The sequence below is a fragment of the Theobroma cacao genome, chromosome 1 (assembly GCF_000208745.1).
Source record: "Theobroma cacao cultivar B97-61/B2 chromosome 1, Criollo_cocoa_genome_V2, whole genome shotgun sequence".
Lineage (NCBI taxonomy): Eukaryota > Viridiplantae > Streptophyta > Magnoliopsida > Malvales > Malvaceae > Theobroma > Theobroma cacao.
In genome coordinates, this window is record NC_030850.1 from 14,758,640 (window position 1) to 14,781,078 (window position 22,439).

At 30.7% G+C, this 22,439-nt stretch overlaps 1 protein-coding gene across 1 annotated transcript; it reads left to right on the top strand.

Moving 5' to 3' along the window:
- LOC18612605 (glutamate receptor 1.2) lies at positions 18,366-22,071 on the top strand. Its single transcript, XM_018117448.1, has 5 exons — positions 18,366-18,660; positions 19,233-20,566; positions 20,858-21,161; positions 21,286-21,668; positions 21,787-22,071. The coding sequence occupies exons 1-5, from the start codon at positions 18,366-18,368 to the stop codon at positions 22,048-22,050; spliced, it is 2,580 nt and encodes an 859-aa protein (XP_017972937.1). The 3' UTR covers positions 22,051-22,071.

A 22,439-nucleotide genomic window follows, 5' to 3' on the forward strand; every position in this document is an offset into this window, starting at 1 on the left:
GGAGATGCGGAAGCTGATGCTAAGTTTTGCGGGGTTTCGATTGGCATTCGGGGTAATGAGTGCTTATCGGGACGTCGCGACGGTTGTCACGGGCCCGATAGGAGTTTCGGGTCGTGACATCTTACAATTTACATGTTATGTTTAGTTTGACAAGAAGTTAAAGGTTCCCAAATTATTTTTTATACATTGGATTAGTAAGGCACCACAGTCCTTACCTATTACAACTACAGGCAAAAAAAGGTTCAATCTAAATAGCATTGCTTCGCTAGCTCACACACATGCTATCACTGCACGAGAGCATAGCTACTTTACCCTTTTCCAAAAAGGCCAGAGCCTAATAGAGCTTATGAATGAACATGTCATGTATGTGAGAATGAACATATCAGCCTTTGACCACTCCTCATAACCTTTATCCTAAATACCCCACATTATTAAATATAGTAAGTAAATAAAATAAAATAATCAAAGATTAAACAAATAAAGTGAAAGAAAGCAATGATATTTTTAAATTAAGGGAAATAAAGTTGACTAGCGAATTAGAATCAATTAATTAAGGCTTAGGATAATACATAATTAATTATTGACTCAACTCTTTTTCATTAAAACTTTAAAATATTAAAAATAATTTATAATTAAAATATTAATATATGTTTTTTATTTTTATTTTTTATTTGCATTTTTCGTTTTTAATTTTTTAATTTCTATTTTCATTATTAAAATATTAATATTTTATATATAATTTAAACATTATTATGATTAAAATATTAATAATTTTTAAATTTTATGTTTTTTTATTTTTATTTTTTATTTACATTTTTCGTTTTTAATTTTTTAATTTCTATTTTCATTATTAAAATATTAATATTTTATATATAATTTAAACATTATTATGATTAAAATATTAATATTTTTAAAATTTTTAAATTTAAATATTAACTTTTTATATTTTATAATTAAAATTTTAACCTTTATTATTTTAAATATATATTTTTGTTTTTTTTCCTTTCTTATTCTTCGTGGTGTTCAGTGCAATGGAATGTTGATGTGGCACACTTTGTGGTCAGATTTGACCATTAAGGCACTAGATTGATGTTTTTTGTGGTCGAGATGCCAGATTTGATGCTTCCTTAGTCGAATTTGGCTTAAGAAAGCCAGATTTGACTTTAAAACCATTGCTGTTGTTGTTGTCACCCTTTGGTGGTAAGTGAAGAGAATTTAAAGAGAGAAAGAGAGAGGTAAGAATGGAAAGAGACAAAGAAAGGAAAAGAGAGAAATGAGACAAAACAAAGCATTTATATTAGGTAAATTAGTAAAATTTTAAAATATGTAAGGGTATTTTAGTCCAAAGGTTTTTAGACTTTATTCCTCTTGAAAAGGAGTACTTAATAACATGGAGGTGGGTGATGAAATTCCCATATTTAAGGAATAGCCATTCTTCTTGACACCTAAAGGCAACCAAACACAGAAATCTTGGGGATTTTGGAAAAGGGAGGAAGGGTTAACTGCCATGTAGACCCGTCAATATAGGTTGGCCCGGCCCAGCTCGGCCTTGGCCCTTGTGGGCTGAACAAATATGAGCTGGGTCGGGCTAGCCCATATTTTATATGGGTTGACAGATCCCTAGCCCAGCCCAACCCTTGCTAGCCCAAGAGCCGGACTAGGCTAGCCCATATTATTCAAAATTTTTTTTAATTTTTATTAATAAAATTGTGCAATAATTTAATACATAAATTGAATAATAAAAATATGTTAGAAACAAATAATTTACACCAAACATAAATAAGCAAATACATTACATCAAATAAAAATAAAATTTCAATGTTTAACACAATTAAATAAACTACAATTCCATTAACATAACTACATAAGTACATAATCAAATATTTATAAACTTCAAGACTAATTTATGTTCTTCTCAATCTTCATCCTCAATCAAAACATTTGAGTCTTGTTTGGACAGCAATGATGTCTCAAACTCTGAATCATCATCATCTAATATTCATTATCATGGAAAAAAAAGATATAGTGAGTTTCGATTTTAACTAAAATTATTAATTTAATAAATAAAGATTAAAGACATTGAAATATATAAAATAAACAATACCATCGGCAGCTAAAGAAAGCCATGCAACCAATTTTTTGTGTAAACAAACATTTGAACATTTTCATGGTGAAGGGAACTTCTAAACTTGGTGAGAACATGACCACCAATACTAAAAGCAGACTCTGATGCTACCGTAGTAATCGGAATGCTCAATACATCTCGTACCATAATAGAAAGATCAGGAAAGCGTTTAGCATTATCCTTCCAATAATTAAGCACATCCAAATCTTCAAACACCTCATAATCAAGCTTTGCCTCATCTAAATAAACATCAAACTCAGACTTTCTAGCAATAGAAATTGTTTCATTTTGAAACATCTTGAACTCCTACAATTTTTAAATATATAAACAAAAAAAATAATTATCATAACATAAGTAAAGTAACATAAATTCTCATGTAATAAGATGAAGGAAAAACACAAAACTTACACTAAAAATCTTCGATCCCTTCGGTTTAGTTCCCCCTCTAGCTTGCTTAGGCAAATTACTCGTTGAACGAGAAGATGTACTTTATGCACAAGCGTTGCTTACATATTGTTCAAAGAGCTCGTACAACTTCGTCTTCACATTTTCTAACTTTTCATCACAAGTAAAAGCATCAATCTTAGAATAACAAAATTTTAAGAAATCAAGCTTCATCCTCGGGTCAAGAACAACTTCAAATGCAAGCACTACACTATAATCTTTCCAATACTTATCAAATTTCATTTTCATCCTTTGACACATATCCTTGATAACCTCATCTTCATTATACAAATTCTCATTTAAAATTGATTCAATTTTCCAAACTTACATGAAATACAAATTGGAAGTTGGATAAGATGAACCGGATATCAGATTTGTGGTCTCATAAAAGGGCTCTAAGAATTCACAAATTATCATTGCTCTCCCCCATTCCTCATCAGATGGATTATATTTATAAGTTCTATCAACAAATTGGAGGCTAGCAAAAGCCTTTTGATATTTGATTGCGCTTTCAAGCATCAAATATGTTGAATTCCATCTAGTTGACACATCCAAATGCAACCCAACACCTGCATCAATACCAACATGTTGAACACATTCTTGAAATTTTTTCATCCTCCCATCCGATGCCTTTACATATTTCTCACTCTCCCTAATTTTAAACAATGCTTCATTGACTGCTTTCAAGCCCTCTGGAACAATCAAATTCAATATATGAGCACAACAACGTACATGAAAAAATTCACCATCACAAATCAATCTACTTTGCAAATGAAGATGGCTTTTCAAGATACTTTGCATGTTATCATTAGCAGAAGCATTATCTAAAGTAAGAGAGAAAACTTTTCTATCTATTTCCCATTCTTTCAAACAATCAAATACAGTAGCAGCTAATTCAACTCCAGTATGTGGAAGAGGCATACGACAAAAGTTGAGCAACTTGCTACATAACTTCCAATTTTCATTGACAAAGTGAGCAGTCAAACAAATATAGCCCTCAAAAGTAGATGCTGTCCATACATCAGAAGTCAAACAAATTCTATTAGGTATCTTGGCCATAGCTTGTTTAAGTTTCTCTTTCTCTTTCAAATGAATTCTCTGGACATCAGATACAACAGTGTTTCTAGAAGGCATCACCACATTTGGATTTACATACTTAGCCCAAGCTCTAATCTTATCATATTCAACAAAAGTATAAGGCAAGTCATGCTTAATTATGGCTTCAGCAAGCATGTCACGTGAAATCCTAGGATCAAACTTTCTAGCCTTTACTTTCCCTTCATAATCCATTAGCATTTGATGTGGATTAAAATAGGAAATGAATTTACAAGTATCAATGTGACGACGCAAATGTGAAGTGCCATAATTAGAGCCACCAGGTTTAGGGCCAACTTTATTCTCCGTTTTACAACCGTTACAAGTTGCCCTTTCTATTCCATCTTGTTTTTTTTGCCTATTTTAGTAAAATAATTCCAAACATTTGAAGTTTCTTTTTTGGCCTTCTTATTCAACTGTTCAGATTCAGATATATGAGATTGAGAAGGAATTTCATCTTCATTCAAAATGTTCACATGATCATCCACATTTATATGGTTTTCAACTGATTGATCCATCACCGTTACCTTCACATAACATAAATATGAATAAAAATTATTAAAAATTTACATAAACTATCATATTCATCTTGTAAATTTAATTTTATTCACTCTTTAGTAAAATTATAAAGCTAATATAATTTGTAGGAATTGCAAGCAGAGATAAGCATTTAAAACTAAAATCTCATTGTGTTTTTTATAGTATGCAAAAAGAAATTTACCAGAATACGAAAGCTAGTTTCCCCAAGGTTCCACTTCACCCTCAAAAATCGAAGAAGACCGTATAAATCCTACAGCTTGTTCTGTGACAATAAAATTTATAGATTAAAACAATATTTACAAACAACTTCAAGCAATAAAATAGAGAATTCATTTATGAGTATTATATATTGCAAGGTTCCATTGCAATATGTTGGGCATTCCATTTGATTTTTTAAACAGGGAAAGTTACACATCCCAAAACATCTCTCCTAGACTAGACATGATTTTGTCGTCCGACGTTAAAGTCGATATTGAATTCTGACCAAACAAATGTGGATGCTGAAACATGTTAAAAGACTAAAAGAGGTAACAACAAATCATGTCTAGTCTAAAAGAGGCTGTTATTCTAAAATAATAGCCTAGCTAAAACGTGTTAAAAGACTGAAAGAGGTAACAACAAATCATGTCTAGTCTAAAAGAGGCTGTTATTCTAAAATAATAGCCCAGCTGAAACGAGCTTCAAGCTAGTCTCTGGGCAGTGAGGATGGAGCCATGAAGGTGGCTAAATTAAAGACGGCTCAACTTAAGGTTTAAGCATTGGCTTAACAACAAGCAAGCAAAATTGGGAGAAACTTGCCAGCTACAAACCAAGTCAAAACCAAACAGATGGTGAGTTTTTGGGTGTGAAAAGGATTAAGAGAAGCATCTTTGTCTTTGGATTGGAAAAATGAAAACCAAGTGTGAACTAGATACATGCTGTTGGAATCTTTGACTTGTAATTCCTTTTCCTTCTATCTTCTTCCTCACGTGGGTGGGTGCTATGCTTGCTCGAGACAATTACCTGTTTCATTTCTTCTATGCTTAATATTCCATTTACACGTACCTTCTGTTTTCACATTCAATCTCAAGATTCCTATTTATTTTACTAGCTTTAAATTTACAACTAACTACTAGTTAATTATGAACAAAACTAGACGAGGAGAATTGAATATTCTATTCACATTAACTAGCTTGAAATGCTACCAACTTGTGTTGACCAACTTCTATAAATGAAATCAAACTTATAAAATATGAAGAAAACGTAAATCAAGGAACGAGAAACATATGTAATTAACCCAAAAATCTTCCATTTTTCTCATATTAATGTTTCATACATAATTAAACAAATTTCTCAGCCTCTTTTAGCATAGCTTGTTATTCTAAAATCAAACAAATGTTTGATTTAGATCGAATCTAATAGTAGTACAAATATGGGAAACGTGGATGCTGGATCGATCTAACACAAATCGCTATCACAATTCACAGCTACTATATAAATAAACAATGGCAAAAGAACAGGTATTATTTCAAGCACAGATCTAAATCCATTCAAATCGATCCGACAAATGAGAAGGCGAGAACCGTGGAGTGACTCACTTGGGTTGCTAGGCCTGGGTGATGGTCGGATGCCGGATAAGAGCAATGAAATCGACAGGCGACACCGCGAAAGGTGAAAAGGAGAAATGGCGGATGCCTGATGGAAGGAGGATGCCGGATGGGAGGATGGGACACCGGATGGGATGGGAGGAAGGACGTCGGTCGGATGTCGAATGGGATGGGAGGAAGGACATCGGTCGGATGCCGGATGCAAAGGGTCGGGACTCGGGTGGGTGTTAGGCTTAGGTAGCAGTAGCAGGCGATTAGGCTTAGGAGAACCCAGATGACCAGATCAGATCCCACCCTTTGCCCACAGCCCGTGGCCCGTAGGGTTTTTTTTTTTTGTGGCCTGTCGGGTTGGCCCGCCCCAACCCGGGTCAGCCCCCTAAGCAATCGGGCTAGCCCACTTAGACCCGATTTAAATATGGGCCAAAATTTTTTCAACCCAACCCACCCCATATTTAATGAAATTGGGCCTGCCTAATGGGCCAGACCCATATTGACAAGTCTACTGCCATGGTAGTTGGCTTTTCTCTTTTTTATTTTTAATAGTTTTTTTTTGTTTTTTGTATTTCATTCATTATGGGTTTGCGAGTTCAAGGCCAAAATAGCTTTTTAGCCTTTAATCCTATTTAACAAATTATGCTTTAAGCCTAATTAATGAATTGGGTCCTAAGCCCATTAAACTCATCAAGTCCAAAATCAAGTTAAGAGTCTATTTGGCCTAACTTTTTTTAGTTTAAAAACTATTATGAAACTCTTATGAAAAATAATAACTTTTAAAATTAAACTAAAACTGTTAGGTAAGTTATTTGGCAAAACAAATTATATAAGCTCTAATTTTGGTTAAAATTACCATAAAGGGTATTCATTCTATTTTCAATCACTTAATCAACTAAAGTGAAATAAGTCTATTTTGAGTTTATATATAATTTCAGATGTTAAAATTAAAAAAATTCATTAAAAAATGGAACAACTTTCAAAGTTGTATAGTAGTAATAATATTAGATTTTCTGGTGAAGATAGCAAACCTTTAAATAGACCCGGAATGCAACTTTGAATTTTGTGGTTTCTTTTTTCATAATTTTTATAAAAATAAAAAAATCTTAGATTTTGCTATTTTGTGACTAGGTGTTCTATTTTTTTTCTTTTTTCTTTTTGATAGTCTTTATAGAGAGAGAGAGGTAGAGGAGAAGGAGATCGTGATTTTACGTTAGAAAAAAGTGATTGGCAGAGGAAGAGAAAGGAAAGGGAGATTGATTAAAAGAGAGGGGTACTGCTTGAAAAGCTAGCATGTTTTTAAAAGAAGATACGAGAAAGCTCCTCTCTGGAGCTTTTTTTAAAGTTTTTTTTCTAAAATTTTATTTTTTTAAACAAAAATTATTTTTTTAAGTGTTTTTTAAAAATCTTGTTTGGTCTAGCTTTTGCTTTTAAGAGATAGATAAACTAAAAAAAAAAAGTCAGACCAAATAAGCACTGAAAAATAAAATTAAAAACAAATAGATAAATAAATTAGGTATATTATTTTGAAGGTTTGAAGAGGTCGAAATAAAATAAGTCTATAATAATAATAATATTACTTATTACTACAGAATCTACTGCAATCTAAATGGGATTTATTTTTTAACACTTGGCTTTAAGCTTTTCATGAACTTGTAATTTGTTTTTTAATTTTTTGATAGTTTTTTTTATAGGACATAATGTTTAAAAAAGTTTTTGAAGTATTCAAAAAAATTTAATAAGTATTTATTCTTTTACTGGGTTTAATTAAGTCTTTGTCATATTGCCATTAGTTAAAATGTCATTTTATCTGTATGTGGCATTAATTGGGAGGATAAAATGTCACACGGTCATGATATCATGTCATATCATTATCCATTATGACATGTCATCATGTCACGTCAACGTCATATAACGTAAAATAATAAATGACATTTTAATTAAGTCAACTATTAATTATAAGAGCTTATTTGACTTAAAATAAGAATATAAGTGTTTATTTGGTTCAAAATATAAGTAGAATAACTTGATTAAATATGATAAAACAACAAGAGTTTATTTGAATTTTTTTGGAATAATGTAGGGAGTTTTCTTTTTGGATATTATGTTTTTTTTATTATTTTATATTAAGGAAAAAATAAATAAAAATAAAAAAGAAAAAAAGGAAAGCAAGAGGGGAAAATGTATAAAAAAAAGGACAAATTAATAAAAGAGAGATTAGGGGAAAAAATCAGAGAAGAGAAAAAATAAGAAAAAAAAAAGAAGAGTGAGAAATAGAGGGAGAGAGGATGAAGATAAAGAGAAAATCAAGAAAAACAGAACGTAGTGTCATTTTCTATGTTTTCATAAATAGTAATTGATTATTAAGTTTGAAATTGCATGCACTCCTTCATGAACTTTATATATATAAATGCATACATTCACACATGCATACATACATACATATATATATATATATATATTATAAATTTTATACATTCATACACATGTATGTATATATTATAAATTTTATATCAATATATAGTTATTGATTGTCAAGGGCGGAGGGTAAGCCAACAACACGGGCCCCCCAGAATTTTTAAAAATATTTATTTTTTATATATATTTTATCAATGGCTGCCCAAAATTATTAAAAATTGTTTTGTATTATATATTTTTAATGATCCACTTAAAATAAATTTTTTATTTAATAATTAATATAAATAAAAAATAAAACAACTTCACAAACCTACTTAACTTTACTCTAATTTAAATTTCTCCACACCTATTTCCCTTTTTCTTTTTTCCTTCTCTTTTGTGTCTTTTTATTTTTATTTCTCTTTTCTCCTAACTGACCACTGAAACACACCTTATTCTTCAAAAAAGATTTATGAGCTTGTCAGCTTGAGTAAGGAAAGATAAGGACTACTTACCACCATTGTGTAAAATTAAGCAGAGGTAAAGTTTTGTTTTACCTTCTTCTTTCTATTTATATTATTTAACTATTATATGAAATCCTATTATTCACAAAAAGGTGATGCTTCTGCTGCTTCTAAACTATTAGCATCATTTGAATTTATTTTCATATTACACTTGATGTATGAGATCATCGAAATCACTAATGTTTTTGGTCAAGCATTACAATTATGCTCTCAAGATATTTTAAATGCAATTCATCTTGTTTTTAATACAAAATCATTCCTACATAAGTTCAGAGATGATGGGTGGTTTAATTTACTTGAGAATGTGAGAAAATTTTGTCAAAAACATGAGATAGAAATTCTTGACATGGGTGCGCGATATATCTTAGGCAGAGGTTGATCTCGTCAACCAGATGTAACTGTGGAGCATCATTATCGAGTTTATGTATTCTTAGTGACGATAGATTCCCAGTTACAAGAATTGAATTTGAGATTCAACGAAGTAAGCTGTGAAACTTTTAACTTTAAGCACTGCTTTGGATCCTAACAACAATTATAAATCATTCAATATTGATAATATCTGCAAGTTAGCAGAGAGTTGTTATTCTCAGGATTTAACAGAACAAGAAAGACTTATTTTAAGGTTACAATTGAGGCATTATGAGCTTGATGTACCTACTCATCAAAGTTTTGAAGATATTAAGACATTTTCTGAATTGTGCCAGAGATTAACAGAAATAGAAAAGTCAAAAAATTACTACTTAATTGATAGATTAATTCACTTTATTTTGACTATTTCGATTTCTACAGCAACTATAGAGAGAGAGTCTTTTCAACAATGAAAATTGTGAAAACAAGACCCAAGAACAAAATGGATGATGAGTTTCTTGTAGATAATTTAATTGTTTATATTGAGAAAGATATTGCTAGTCTTTTCAGTACAGAGTTAATAATTCATAACTTTGAATCTAGGAAACATCGTCGAGTACAATTTTCTTAAATAACTATTATAAGTTTTGTTTTTCTTTTTTTTTATTTACATGTTATATAAAATTATTATTTATTATGAATCTTTTGATCGTTGGTTAAGTTCAATATATTAATTTTAAAAATTTTTAACTTTTATTCTCTTTCGTCTTTGGCCCCCCCCCCGCCCCCCAAACAAAAATTGGTTAGCTTTATCCCTGTTGATTGTTACATTCTTCATATATGTTAATTTTTATTTCATTAAAAGTAATGGTCAAGCTAAACTGATATAACAATTGATAATATAGTTTCATTTTTTTTATAATTTTGTATAAAAGAAATGTCAAATATTATAAGTTGATTATTGACTTGTGGTAATCTCGCTACATACTCTTCGCAAATAAAATTAAAAAATGAGAATGATTGTCTACTTTTGAATATTGTTTGAATTTGCTGTAGAGTATGATGCTATCTACAATGGTTTTCATTTGGCTTAAGAACTGCCAGTAAATATCTTTATAGTTTTAAGTTTTCGAGACAGGAAAAATATGGAGAGTGTAATACCCCTTACAAAAAAAAAATTACTTACTAAATTATGTTATAAAAATGTTTATATTTATTAAGTTATAATTTTTATAAAAATAAATAACTAAAATATTGTTTTATTTTATTATTTTATATTTGCATATATGATCTTGGGTTATTAATAAAAATATAGAAGAAAGGGTCTGTTGTTTTGTTTGCATCGATTTACATTATCATGTTTATAAGAAAGCAGTTGTTCATTAAAGAAAAGCAATTTTACATATTAGGTTTAAAGGAAAACAGTAAGAGGAAGTTAAAAGCATATTTATATTATCACATTTAAAAGAGAAAAAGTAGTTAGAGAAGTTAATTCAGTTTTATATCATCAGATTTTAATAAAAGGCAGTTAGAAGAAAAAGAGGAATAAGAAAGACGAAGAAAGGGAAATACATTCATTGAAGTGTTGAGTAAGGTATAATAAGGTTTTATATTTTTAGAGTTTGGGCACAAAAATCTTAAGTTATTTTGTGTTTCTTCAATTTTCATTCAAATTTGGTACTATTCCAGTGACTTTTCAATGGCATGATGAGTATCAATAGAAAAGTTTCAAAAAAAATTTTCTAATTACTTTTGTAGCATCTTATTTGATTTTGTGGTTAGAGAGATATGAATTTTTTGAAGTTGGCTGAGAAACTCGCTTTTAACAATTTTGAATACCTAACTTTGGGTCACCAGAACTCCATATTTCGATAACGTTTGGAGTTGTTTCTTTGAGTATTTGTAGTATGCAATGTGTTGTTTAATTTGGTGTTAATGGCTCAGTTAGGGGCTTTTTGTATTGAGAGAATCGAAAGATCAAAGTTGATTTATTAATATTAGAAATCTAAAAATCTGAGTATGTTAGTGATAATTTTTAAACTTTGGTCTTATGGAACTTGTGAATTTTATGATTTTTTTCATCGAAACATATTTTAAGGTTACGGTATGATATGAACACTTCAAATTGGTCTTAACAATTCGGGTTAAGAATTACAAGAGCTTACAGTAAGCTAAATGACCATCTAGATTCTAAAAATTTCAAAATTTAGAAAATTCCTTTCTAATTTTTCCAAAATTAAATTTTAATTGATGTTTGATAAGTTTTGTTGCAAAACTTCATAAATTTTGGATATGTGATTTCTATTGTATTTTACATCCAAAGGTGCATATATATATATATATATTTATATAGATTATAAATTTAATTATCATGTTAGTAGATTTTGTAAAATATCGAAATTAAGGAAAAAACTTACAAATATGATTTTTATATTAAATTAATATTAGATTTCTATTAGAAATAAAAATCATTATTGATTTTATGATTTAAGTTTAATTCTCAACCTTATTTGACTTTAATTATTTCTTTGATAAAAAGGAAAAAAAATTTGCTTTATTAATTGAAAATGTTCCACAATTTCAATGGAGGTTGCTACACACCCTAAGTGCTTAGGATGGTCAGTGAAAAGTCGTCTTGTTGAATTTATTTGTTAATTGAGTTTTGATTTTTGTATATATTTTATGTTGTATTAGACAACTAAAAAACTTTCTTGATTTGCTATTTGAAAGTAAACTTGATAAATCAGGTAAGTGACTGATATCCCTTCGGTGTTTTCACATCTTAAAAATTAGACTCAGTGTGAATTTGTTCTTGGTATATGATATTTTATCCTATGGTATGTTAATTTAAATGGGCATGCTAATATATATAAGTAAATATGACCTTTGTTCTAATTTTTGAAATGTGATTTCAGTTTTGTTTTTGGAAGGTGATTTTTGATCAATGTATGCATATATGTTTTTGTGAATACAAATATAAAATATTTAGTACGAAACAAATATGCTTTTGAAGTGCTCAAGATGTGTTTTATGAAAGTGAATATACTGTTTTGTGATATTGGGTAATCAGAAAATAAGTTTTGTTTTGTCTTCTAGTATGGCTATACTCTGAACCTATCAATGAGGGTTAAATGTTGGTTATGTCGACATGTATTTTGCGATTAGAGATTGATTTCCAATCCATACCACTAGTTACAAAATAGTGGAATTTGTGATATTTGTTCAGTGTAACCAATTGTTTCTTCTGATAAACATATGACCCATACCACTGGTCATAGAATAGTGGTATTTGTGATATTTGATTAGTACAGCCAATGGTTACTTCTAACCTATGCCACTGGGGTCAATTGTGATTCTGACTCTAACTCATGCCACTGCGATTAATTGTGGTTTCATTTCTAACTTATGCTATTGGGATTAATTGTGGTTTCATTTCTAACTTATGCCACAAGAATTAAGTGTAGTTATAGCATGTTATAGGAGATCAATAAATCTGCAATTATTGTGAAATCGTTTTTACTTTTGTTATCTAAAAATGAAATTTTGTAATAATATGATTTTGAATGAGATTACCCAAAATTCTGTTTTGATACCTATATGAGTATTAGTAATTTTGGTCTAAATATTATGAGCATATTTAATTTGGTTGAAGGGATATTAGTTACTTATTGAATCATTGTACTCATTCCTTTTTTTCATATTTTTTCACAGATTGTGATTTGGTCAATCATGAGAAAAATTTCGAGGAGTGACGTTTTATAATCTGGTATATGAATTTAGAATGCCTTAGGGTTGTTTCAACATTATGAACTTTAAACGATCTTAAATTAGTTATTAAGTCTTTTATCTCACATATTAGCTTCATAGTGTTGGAAACATAATTTTAAACATTATCGAATTATCTGTTAACAGATTTAGCTTTTATGAATCATTATATTCTTTAGGTTTATCGATCCCTTTTAGTTAATTGTACAAGCTATATGTATTTGAGCCTTGCATGTTTGTAGGATTATATATTGCAGGTGTGCAGCGTCTATTGTGCCTCGGGTCTGAAGTATGACAGATTTAGTGTTATCAAAGCTAGACTCACTCGATTTAACAAACCATATAAGAAATATCATATACAAGAGCAAATTTACATTGATGCTATTTTTAAAGTGTGAAAATATCGAAAAGATATCAATCACTTAATTAATCAAGTTCATTTTTAAGCAGCAAATTAAAAAATTCTCTTAGTTGCGTACTATATTAGAAAATATATACAAAAAACAAAACTCAATTTATAAATAAATTCGACAAGATGACTTTTGGTTTGCCATCCTAAGCACTTAGGATGTGTAGCAACCTCTATTGAAAGTGAGGAACATTCCCAAGTAATAAAACAAATTATTTTTTTTCCTTTTTATTTAGGAAATAATAAAAGTCAAATAAAGTTGAAAATTAAACTTAAACCATAAAATCAGTAATGATTTTAATTTCTAATGAAATTCTAATATTATTTTCATATAAAAATTATATTTGTAAGTTTTTTTCCTTAATTTTAATTTTTTTTACAAAATCTACTAACATGAGAAATAAATTAATAATATATATACCTTTAAATGTAAAAATACAGTAAAAATCACATATTCAAAATTTATGAAGCTTTACAGCAAAATTTATTAAACATTAATTAAAATTTAATTTTGAAAAAATTAAAAAGAAATTTTCTAATTTCTGAAATTTTCAAAATTTAAATGACCATTAGGCCTACTTTGAGTTCTTGTAACTCTTAACTCATATTGTTTCTAGTCATAAACTTAAGACCAATTTGAAGTATTCATATCATACTATAACATTAGAATTTGTTTTGATGAAAATAATCACAAGATTCACAAGTTCTAGAAGCCAAAAGTTTCAAAATTATCATAGACATACCTAAATTTTTAGATTTCCAATATCAATGAACCATCTTTGAGCCTTCGATTCTCTCAACACAAAAGCCTCTAATCGAACCATTGACCCAAGTTAAATAGTACATTTTATACTACAAAAAGCCTAAAAGAAACAACTCAAAACCTTACCGGAATGTGGAGTTCCAATGACCCAAAGTTCGGTCATCAAAACTGTTAAAAACATGTTTCCCAATTAATTTCAAAAATTCATATATCTTTAACCACAAAATCAAATGACATGCTACAAAAAGCATTAGAAGGATCTTTTCGAAATCTTTCCATTGTTATCCATCATGCCACCAAAAAGGCATCAGAACAGTACCATATTTGAATGAAAATTCAAAAAATATAAAATAACTTAAAGACTTTTATGTCCAAACTATGAAAATACAAAACCTCATCATACTTTAATTAGCACTTCCTTGAATGTGTATCCCCTTTCTTTGTCTTTCTTCTTCTTCTCCTTCTTTTGACTATCTTTCTCTTAAGCTTGATGATATAAACTAAAATGCTTTTTCTCTTTTAAATGTGATAATGTTAAACTGCTTTTAACTTCCTCTGACTTTTTTTCTTTAAACGTGATAATGTAAAACTAATTTTCTGTAAGTAAATATGACCTCTGTTCTAATTTTTGGAATATGATTTTGATTTTTTTTAAAGGCATGAAACTATATTAATTTTTTTTTGGAAGGTTATCTTTGATCAATGAATGCATATATGTTTGTGAATACAAACATAAAATATTTAGTATGAAATGAATATGCTATTGATATGCTCGAGATGTGTTTTGCAAGTGAATATATTGTTTTGTGAAATTGAGTAATTAGAAAATATGCTTTATTTTGTCCCCTAGTATGGCTATGCTCTAACCTTGCCAATAAGAGTTAATTGTTGGTCATGTCAACTTGTATTTTGTGATTAGAGATTGATTTTCAAATTGCACCACTGATTACAAAATAATGGTATTTTTTATATTTATTCAGAGCAGCTAATGGTTGCTTTTGATATACTTTGAACCCATGCCACTAGGGTTAATTGTGGTTCTAAGTTTGACCCATATTATTGGGGTTAATTGTGGCTTCATTTCTAACCTATGTCATAGTTGTTAAGTGTGGTTGTAACATATTACATGAGACCAATAAATCTATAGTTATTATGAAATCATATTTACTTTTGTTATCTGAAAATGAAATTTTGTAATAATATGATCTGAATGAGATTCCCAAAAATTTTATTTTAATACCTTTATGAGTATTAGTAATTTTGAGCTAAATGTTTTGAGCATACTTAATTCAATTAAAGGAATGTTAGTTACTTGTTGAGTTGTTATACTAATTCCTTCTTTCACATTTTTTTACAAGTTGTGATTTGATTAACTACGCGGGAAATTTTTGAGAGTGACGTTTTATAATCTAGTATATGAATTTAGATTGCCTTAGGATTGTTTAAACGTTATGAATTTTAAACTATCTTAAATTACTTATTTAAGCTTTTATCTCGATATATTAGCTTCATAATATTGGAAATTTAATTCTAAATATTGTCAAATTTTGACCATTTGAATTTTACTAAAAGATTTAGCTTTTATGAATCATTATATTCTTCAAGTTTATGACCTTTTTTACTTAGTTATATGAGATATATGTATTTAAACCTTGCATTTCTGTAAGATTATATCTTATTGGTATGTGGTGTCTGTTGTGCCTCGAGTCTGGAGTGTGATAGAGAATATACAAAAAGAGCAAGTATTGATTATTCAGTAATCAAGTTTTTTGTGGTTTAAATGATGACTGTTATTAGTTTCAACGATAATAATTTTTTTTTGAAAAATATATGAAACTTTTATTAAGATAAAGATTTATAAAAATTATTTCGTAAAACGATAATGATGGAATACTACATAAGAGATATAAAATCTCCTTCTTTGTTTGCTCTAAATATAAAAACGGACTCCAACTAGTCCGGTTACGCTGAAGTCAAACAACAAATAATATTCTCACATTGTTCCCTGACTCAAGAAAAAGAGAGCTCCAGAAACAGACCAAGTCATCCCACCACAATCTGAATTGAATCATTCATCCCTCCACAATCTGAATTGAATCATTCCTGTACAGAAATAATACCAAAACAAAAATTATTTTGTATTTCACAAGATTCCCTGCCCAACATCAAGCCCCCAAAAACTCATGTCCAACCTACACAAGAAAGCATCGAAAAATACCAAAACAGACACAAGCCAGAAACCATCATCCCACAACATTCCATATCCAACATCAAGCCTGCAAAAACTCATATCAAACGCACACAAGTCAGCATCAAAAAAAAGAAAAAATGGAAAGTCACAAGGCAGATATCATCATCCAAATCACCCTGGCAGCAAAGCACTCCGCCAACGGAAGACCAGTTTCAATGACAGTTCCGTCCTGATTATACTGTCCAATTATTTTGTTACCGATCATTTCTAAATAGCCTTTCTTTTTCAGTAAAAACCCCTCCTTCCCCCTCATTTCCCCCTATTTCTTAATACATAAGAGATTTCATGTATTCTCCTGAAAAGAACTCATATTCAAGTTTAGTGTTTGACCGTTAAAGGGGTTTTCTTTTTCATGTTTTAATGAAGTGGGTAACTCAATTTGAAGATTCTTTGGTCTTGCCAATTGATTTATTTAATATTACTAGAATCTAAACAGTCTTCATGATTAAGTCTCAATTTTCTACTCAGGAATTAGTACCCTATATTGGTAAAATTTTAGAACAATAGACCTCTTCATCTGGCCAAGAAAAAAGAATGAAAACTTTTCAAAGAAGTTTCAGTGAGGACTTCCTCATGAGAATTGAGACCTAGAAATCGAAAAGGAGAAAAGAACTAGAAATCAAAGAGATAATAAATTTGAAAAGTCTGAGCATTTTTGTTTTATTTGATCTTCTAAAGTCCTTTTTACTCATAAACCTTTTCTAAATTGATGATTTAATTATAAAAATGTTTTTCGAGGTTTTGTGAGTTTTAAGCATGGATGAAGTCAATTTGTTTTTTCATTTATGGTGCCGATGTAAAATTATCCATATATTGCTACTATACATAAAATTTAAAACATTTAACAAGTAATTCTATATTAAATTAAATAAATACAACACACTAAAAAAATACAGACAAAAAAAGAAAATATGGAGCAGTAATAAGCTATGTTACGTTGTCCGGGCATTGGATACGGTTCTTCTTTTGGCCAAGTGTGATATGATTAATTCAATAATGAGTATAATAATAGTAAAACAATTAATTAAAATCTAATATTGTGTGCAAAAGTTTTTTGGTACTTACTGAATTGTGAAACATTTATCTTATTTTTAAAATTTGTTCAAATGATTTATATTTTTGTGCACTTAATCTATTTAATGACAACTATCAATTTGTGAATGTTGATTTTCAGTTTAAGTTTTATTTAATTATTTCTAAGGAAGAATTTCACAAAATAAGTGCTTTGCTGCTAAAGGGAAAGATAATTCATTTATGGTGTTAAGACCATTCAAACTCGAAATAAGATATAACGCTTAAATAAGTTTTTAAATTATTTAAAAAATTTTAAATAAATTTTTAATTTTTTATTATATTTAATTAAGTCCATATATTTATATTTTAAGTCAAATAACTTTTATGATTAATGATTGACTAATTATCATTAGTCAATATACCACTTATCATTTTATATCTACAAGATACTAACATTGCGTTGATGTGAAGGATTTATGTTATCATGTCACATCATCATCAATTATAATATATCAACATGTCATATCATTATTAATTATGATATGTTAGTATATCATGTCAGCACTACATGACATAAAATGACAAATGATATTTCGACTAACTCAATAAATAGTCATAAGAATTATTTGGCTCAAAATAAAAATATAAAGACTTAATTAAACATAATAAAAGTATAAGTACCTATTTAAATTTTTTTGAATAGTTTAAGGGTTTTTTAGATATTATGCTAAATATTTTCTTCCTTTCAAATGAAGAAAACTGGGGAAAAGTTATCTAAATTTCCCCTCAAAAATTATTTTATTAAAATTTTGCTTTATATTTCCCACTCTAGCCAATAGCAATAACAAATCAAGAAATTTTAAATTCGTTTCTCCCGTATTTTCCATGAACCAAACAACACGTTAAAGTTTTTGGGAAAACTTCTTAACCCAATGATACTGTCTAGGAAATTTCTTTGCATTTCATGTAGGTTGAAAAATCAGCATTCAGCGGTTCACCAGTCAATTTTTAAGGAAGTCCAATTTTAACATCGACCATTATATATATAAGCATGCAAAGATCATGAAACTGGAGAATTAATCACACAAGAAACTAAAAAGGTCTTGTACTCATATGGAGATGAAGAGGAAGAACCGAATTTTGCTATTATTTGTCATCATCAATTTAACCAGCTGTCTTGGCAAATTGAGTGGCAAACCAGTACTTACTAACAAGACAGAAAATGAAATGGTTAATGAGGTTCATGTTGGAGTCATCCTCGACATGGGGTCGTTGGAGGGAAAAATTCTTCAACGTTGCATTTCCATGGCAATTTCTGATTTTTACAGCGTGCACGATCACTATAAAACAAGGCTAGTTCTCCACACAAGGGACTCCAAAGGAGAAACTCTCAACGCTCTCTCAGCTCGTAATTAGCTTTCTTGACTTAATTACATGGTGCAACATTTATTGTTTTGTCAGTCTGTTTATGATTTTCTTGCATTCAACAGATGACCAATGAGTGCTATACGGATCCCTTCTTTTTTTCTCTTTTGTTTCTGTTGATAATCTTCGCCAACTGTAATATATTTCTTATGTGCAACATGTAATACACCTGCATCTGCATCAAGTTTACTATAATTTCCGCCTTTAATTAATACGCGTAGTCAAACCATGATTGTTTAGTCGTTCTGGTAGACTTTTCTATCTGCTGAGTGACTTGGCCATAGCTTGTGTCCCTTCAGATATGGTGGTTAACTACCGGCCTCTTTTTTTAATTAAAAAATAAGACGATAAAATAGTCTTGAATTTGATAGAATGATAGCGATACAAGTATACAACCATGCATCATATCTGCTCCAAGCCTCCAACTTTATCTGTACGCTGTTAATTAAGAGAGAAATGCATCTGTTACCAATGATTACGTTGACAGGTAGACTTGCACATGTATATTTGCCCAAGCCTTTGTCTATTGCATAATTGCATCATTGCATAATGCAGCTGTTAATCTTTTGGAGCACAACAAAGTAGGAGCGATCCTTGGTGCGCAAACATCAACAGAAGCGAAGGTTTTGGCTGAGTTGGGAAACAAGAATAAGGTCCCAGTGGTTTCTTTTCATCCACCTAATTCCCCATCCTCAATCAACTATCCTTACTTTGTTGAAATCGCACAAGACGAAAGCTCGCAAGTTAAAAGCATTGCTTCCGTAGTTGAAGCCTTCAAGTGGAGGAATGTCATCCTTGTCTATGAGGACAACTACGATTGGAAAGATCTCACTCCCTATATTGTTGACTACTTGCAAGACAAGGAAGTGCACATTGTACGCAAGACAGCCATTGCCATGGCTTATGAAGATGATCAAATCATTGAAAAGCTTCATGAGCTTATGGCATTGCAAACTTCAGTCTTTGTTGTGCATATGTCACATTCTCTTGTTACTCGTCTGTTCTTGAATGCAAAAAAGATTGGAATGATAAGTGAAGGATATGCTTGGATTTTAACGGCGAATAGCATGAATCTTTTGCACTTCAAAGATTTGTCAGTCTTGGAGTCGATGCAAGGAGTGGTTGGTTTCAAGTACTATGTTCCAGGGTCAGAGAAGCTGCAGAATTTTACCTCACGATGGAGAAGAACATTCTTTGCTGAGGAGCCTAAAATGGAAGCGATTGAGTCAAGTGTATTGGCTATGAGGGCATATGATGTTGCCTGGTGTCTAGCAAAAGCAGCAGAGAGGGCATGGAACAAAATCCCTCTGATCAGAAGTCCTACTCAATTGAACTTGCGGGATTTACATAGCATGAGAACATCTGTTCAAGGTTCAAAATTTCTCAAGGAGATCCTGCATAGTAAGTTCAAGGGTTTAAGCGGTGAATTTCAATTCAGTAAAGGGAAACTAGTCTCGAACACACTTGAGATAGTTAATGTGATAGGAAGAGTGAGGAGAAGAGTCGGATATTGGATTTCTGATGGTAAAATAACAAAACGATTGCACTCCAGCAACGATAGAAGATATTTATTATCATCCTCCAGTGAACATCATTTTGAACCCATTATATGGCCTGGTGGATCTGCATCAATTCCTAGAGGTTGGACAGGGAGTAGGAAAAAACTAAAAATCGGTGTTCTGCAAAATGCTGGATTTCCAGAATTGGTGAAGGTACATCTTGATCCTCAAACCAACATGACAACTGCGACTGGCTTCTGCATAGATGTCTTCAAGGCTGCCCTCGAGGCTTTAGAATATGAAGTAGAGTATGAGTTTATACCATTTATGAAGGACAGTGAAGAAGTCGCCGGAGCTTACAATGATATTATTTACCAGGTCTATCTTCAGGTATGCTCTATTCAAAAATTAACCAACTCTTTGTTAAGTGCTAAAAGCAGAAGCAGTGTTTTGAGATAAGTCTTGTAATAATGTTGTTTTTAATTCTGGAAACTTTACATATACTCTTCTACATATGCACAACACACGAGAACATAACAGAAATTTAATATTCATAGCTGGTTAATTTGTTAAGAGCTTTTTTTTTTTTTTTTTGGGATTAAGTTGTCCCTTATTTTCATTGTTATCAAATGACAAGTTTCAATGTTCTTCTTGTTGAATCCTGCTACTTGGATGAAGCAGAAATATGATGCTGCCGTCGGGGATATAACCATTACGCCAAACAGATCTCTATATGTTGATTTTACATTACCATACACCGATTTAGGCGTGGGGATGATAGCCCCAAAAGACAACAAAAACATATGGATATTTTTGAGGCCACTGACAGCAGATCTTTGGCTATCAATTGCTGGCCTTTTTATCTCCATCGGCTTTGTTGTTTGGCTGATTGAACGCCCTATTAATAAAGAATTCCAAGGCCCGATGTCACATCAAATTGGAATGATATTTTGGTTCTCTTTCTCAACTCTCGTCTTCGCACATAGTAAGTATTATCTCCTTTCAATTCAATTCTATCCTCAAGATAGTTTAAAAGCATTTCCTTCGCAGTAAAATAGCAGAAGAGAAATACAATATGCATTGACAATATTTCTACAAAATTAATACAGGGGAAAAGCTACTAAGCAACCTGTCAAGATTTGTAGTCTCTGTTTGGGTGTTCGTAGTGCTCATATTGACTTCCAGCTACACTGCAACTTTGACATCAATGATGACAGTTAAACAGATTCGACTCAAGTCAGAAAAGAATTACATAGGATACCAGAACAATTCAATCATACATGGAGTTGTAAGCAATCAGAATTTTGATAATTATAGCCGTCACTTATTTAGTTCACCTAAAGCATACGCTGATGCTTTATCAAAAGGAAGCAAGAGTGGTGGTGTCTCTGCTATCATTGATGAGATACCGTACCTAAAGATTTTCCTTGCCAAATTTTCCAAGGATTTTTCACTGATTGGGTCCATGACTACCACCAGTGGATTTGGCTTTGTGAGTATACTTTAATTTCTTCAAAATTATTAACATATCTATCCATATACATGAGGCAACGTAAACAAACACCTCAAGTAGAAAGTCTAAACATCTTTGACATGTCAAACATTTACAGGCTTTCCCTCAAGGCTCGCAACTGGCTCGTGACATATCGACGGAAATTGTGAAAATGAGACAAGAAGGGAAGCTTATTATGATGGAAGATGCATGGTTCACAAGTCAAGCAACTTTTACATGGGAAGACAGTTCAGACAGTGTGAGCCCTCTTACCATTGATAGCTTTCGTGGTTTATTCCTCATCAGCGGAACATGCTCCGGTTTAGCCTTATTCATGTTTCTTGTGTTCGTTCTTTACAAGAAATGGCCTACCGTGTGTTAGAGACAAAGCATGCATTGACTGAGCATGCATTAATGTTATCTTTTGTTCTATACTATGTATTTTGCTTCATTGTACTGGTTGTTAAGTATATTATACTAGTTGACATGAGGTGTCATTGTGCATGTTCAGGTTAATATCACTTGTCCTTATTGTAAACAAGTGTTAACCATATGATGCTTGTATATATACTGAGATTTGCTGACTAATGAAGCATCTTCCTCTCCATCCACTGCTCTGTTGTTCTTCTTTCTCTCCACACACAATCAACACCACTGTTTTATCATTTTCTTTTACTTTCATATCACCGTGAAATATATTAGTGTCAGCAACCCAAACTGGGAACAAGTCGAGTTTGTCAAGCAGGTCCTCTTCAGGAAAATATCCAAAAT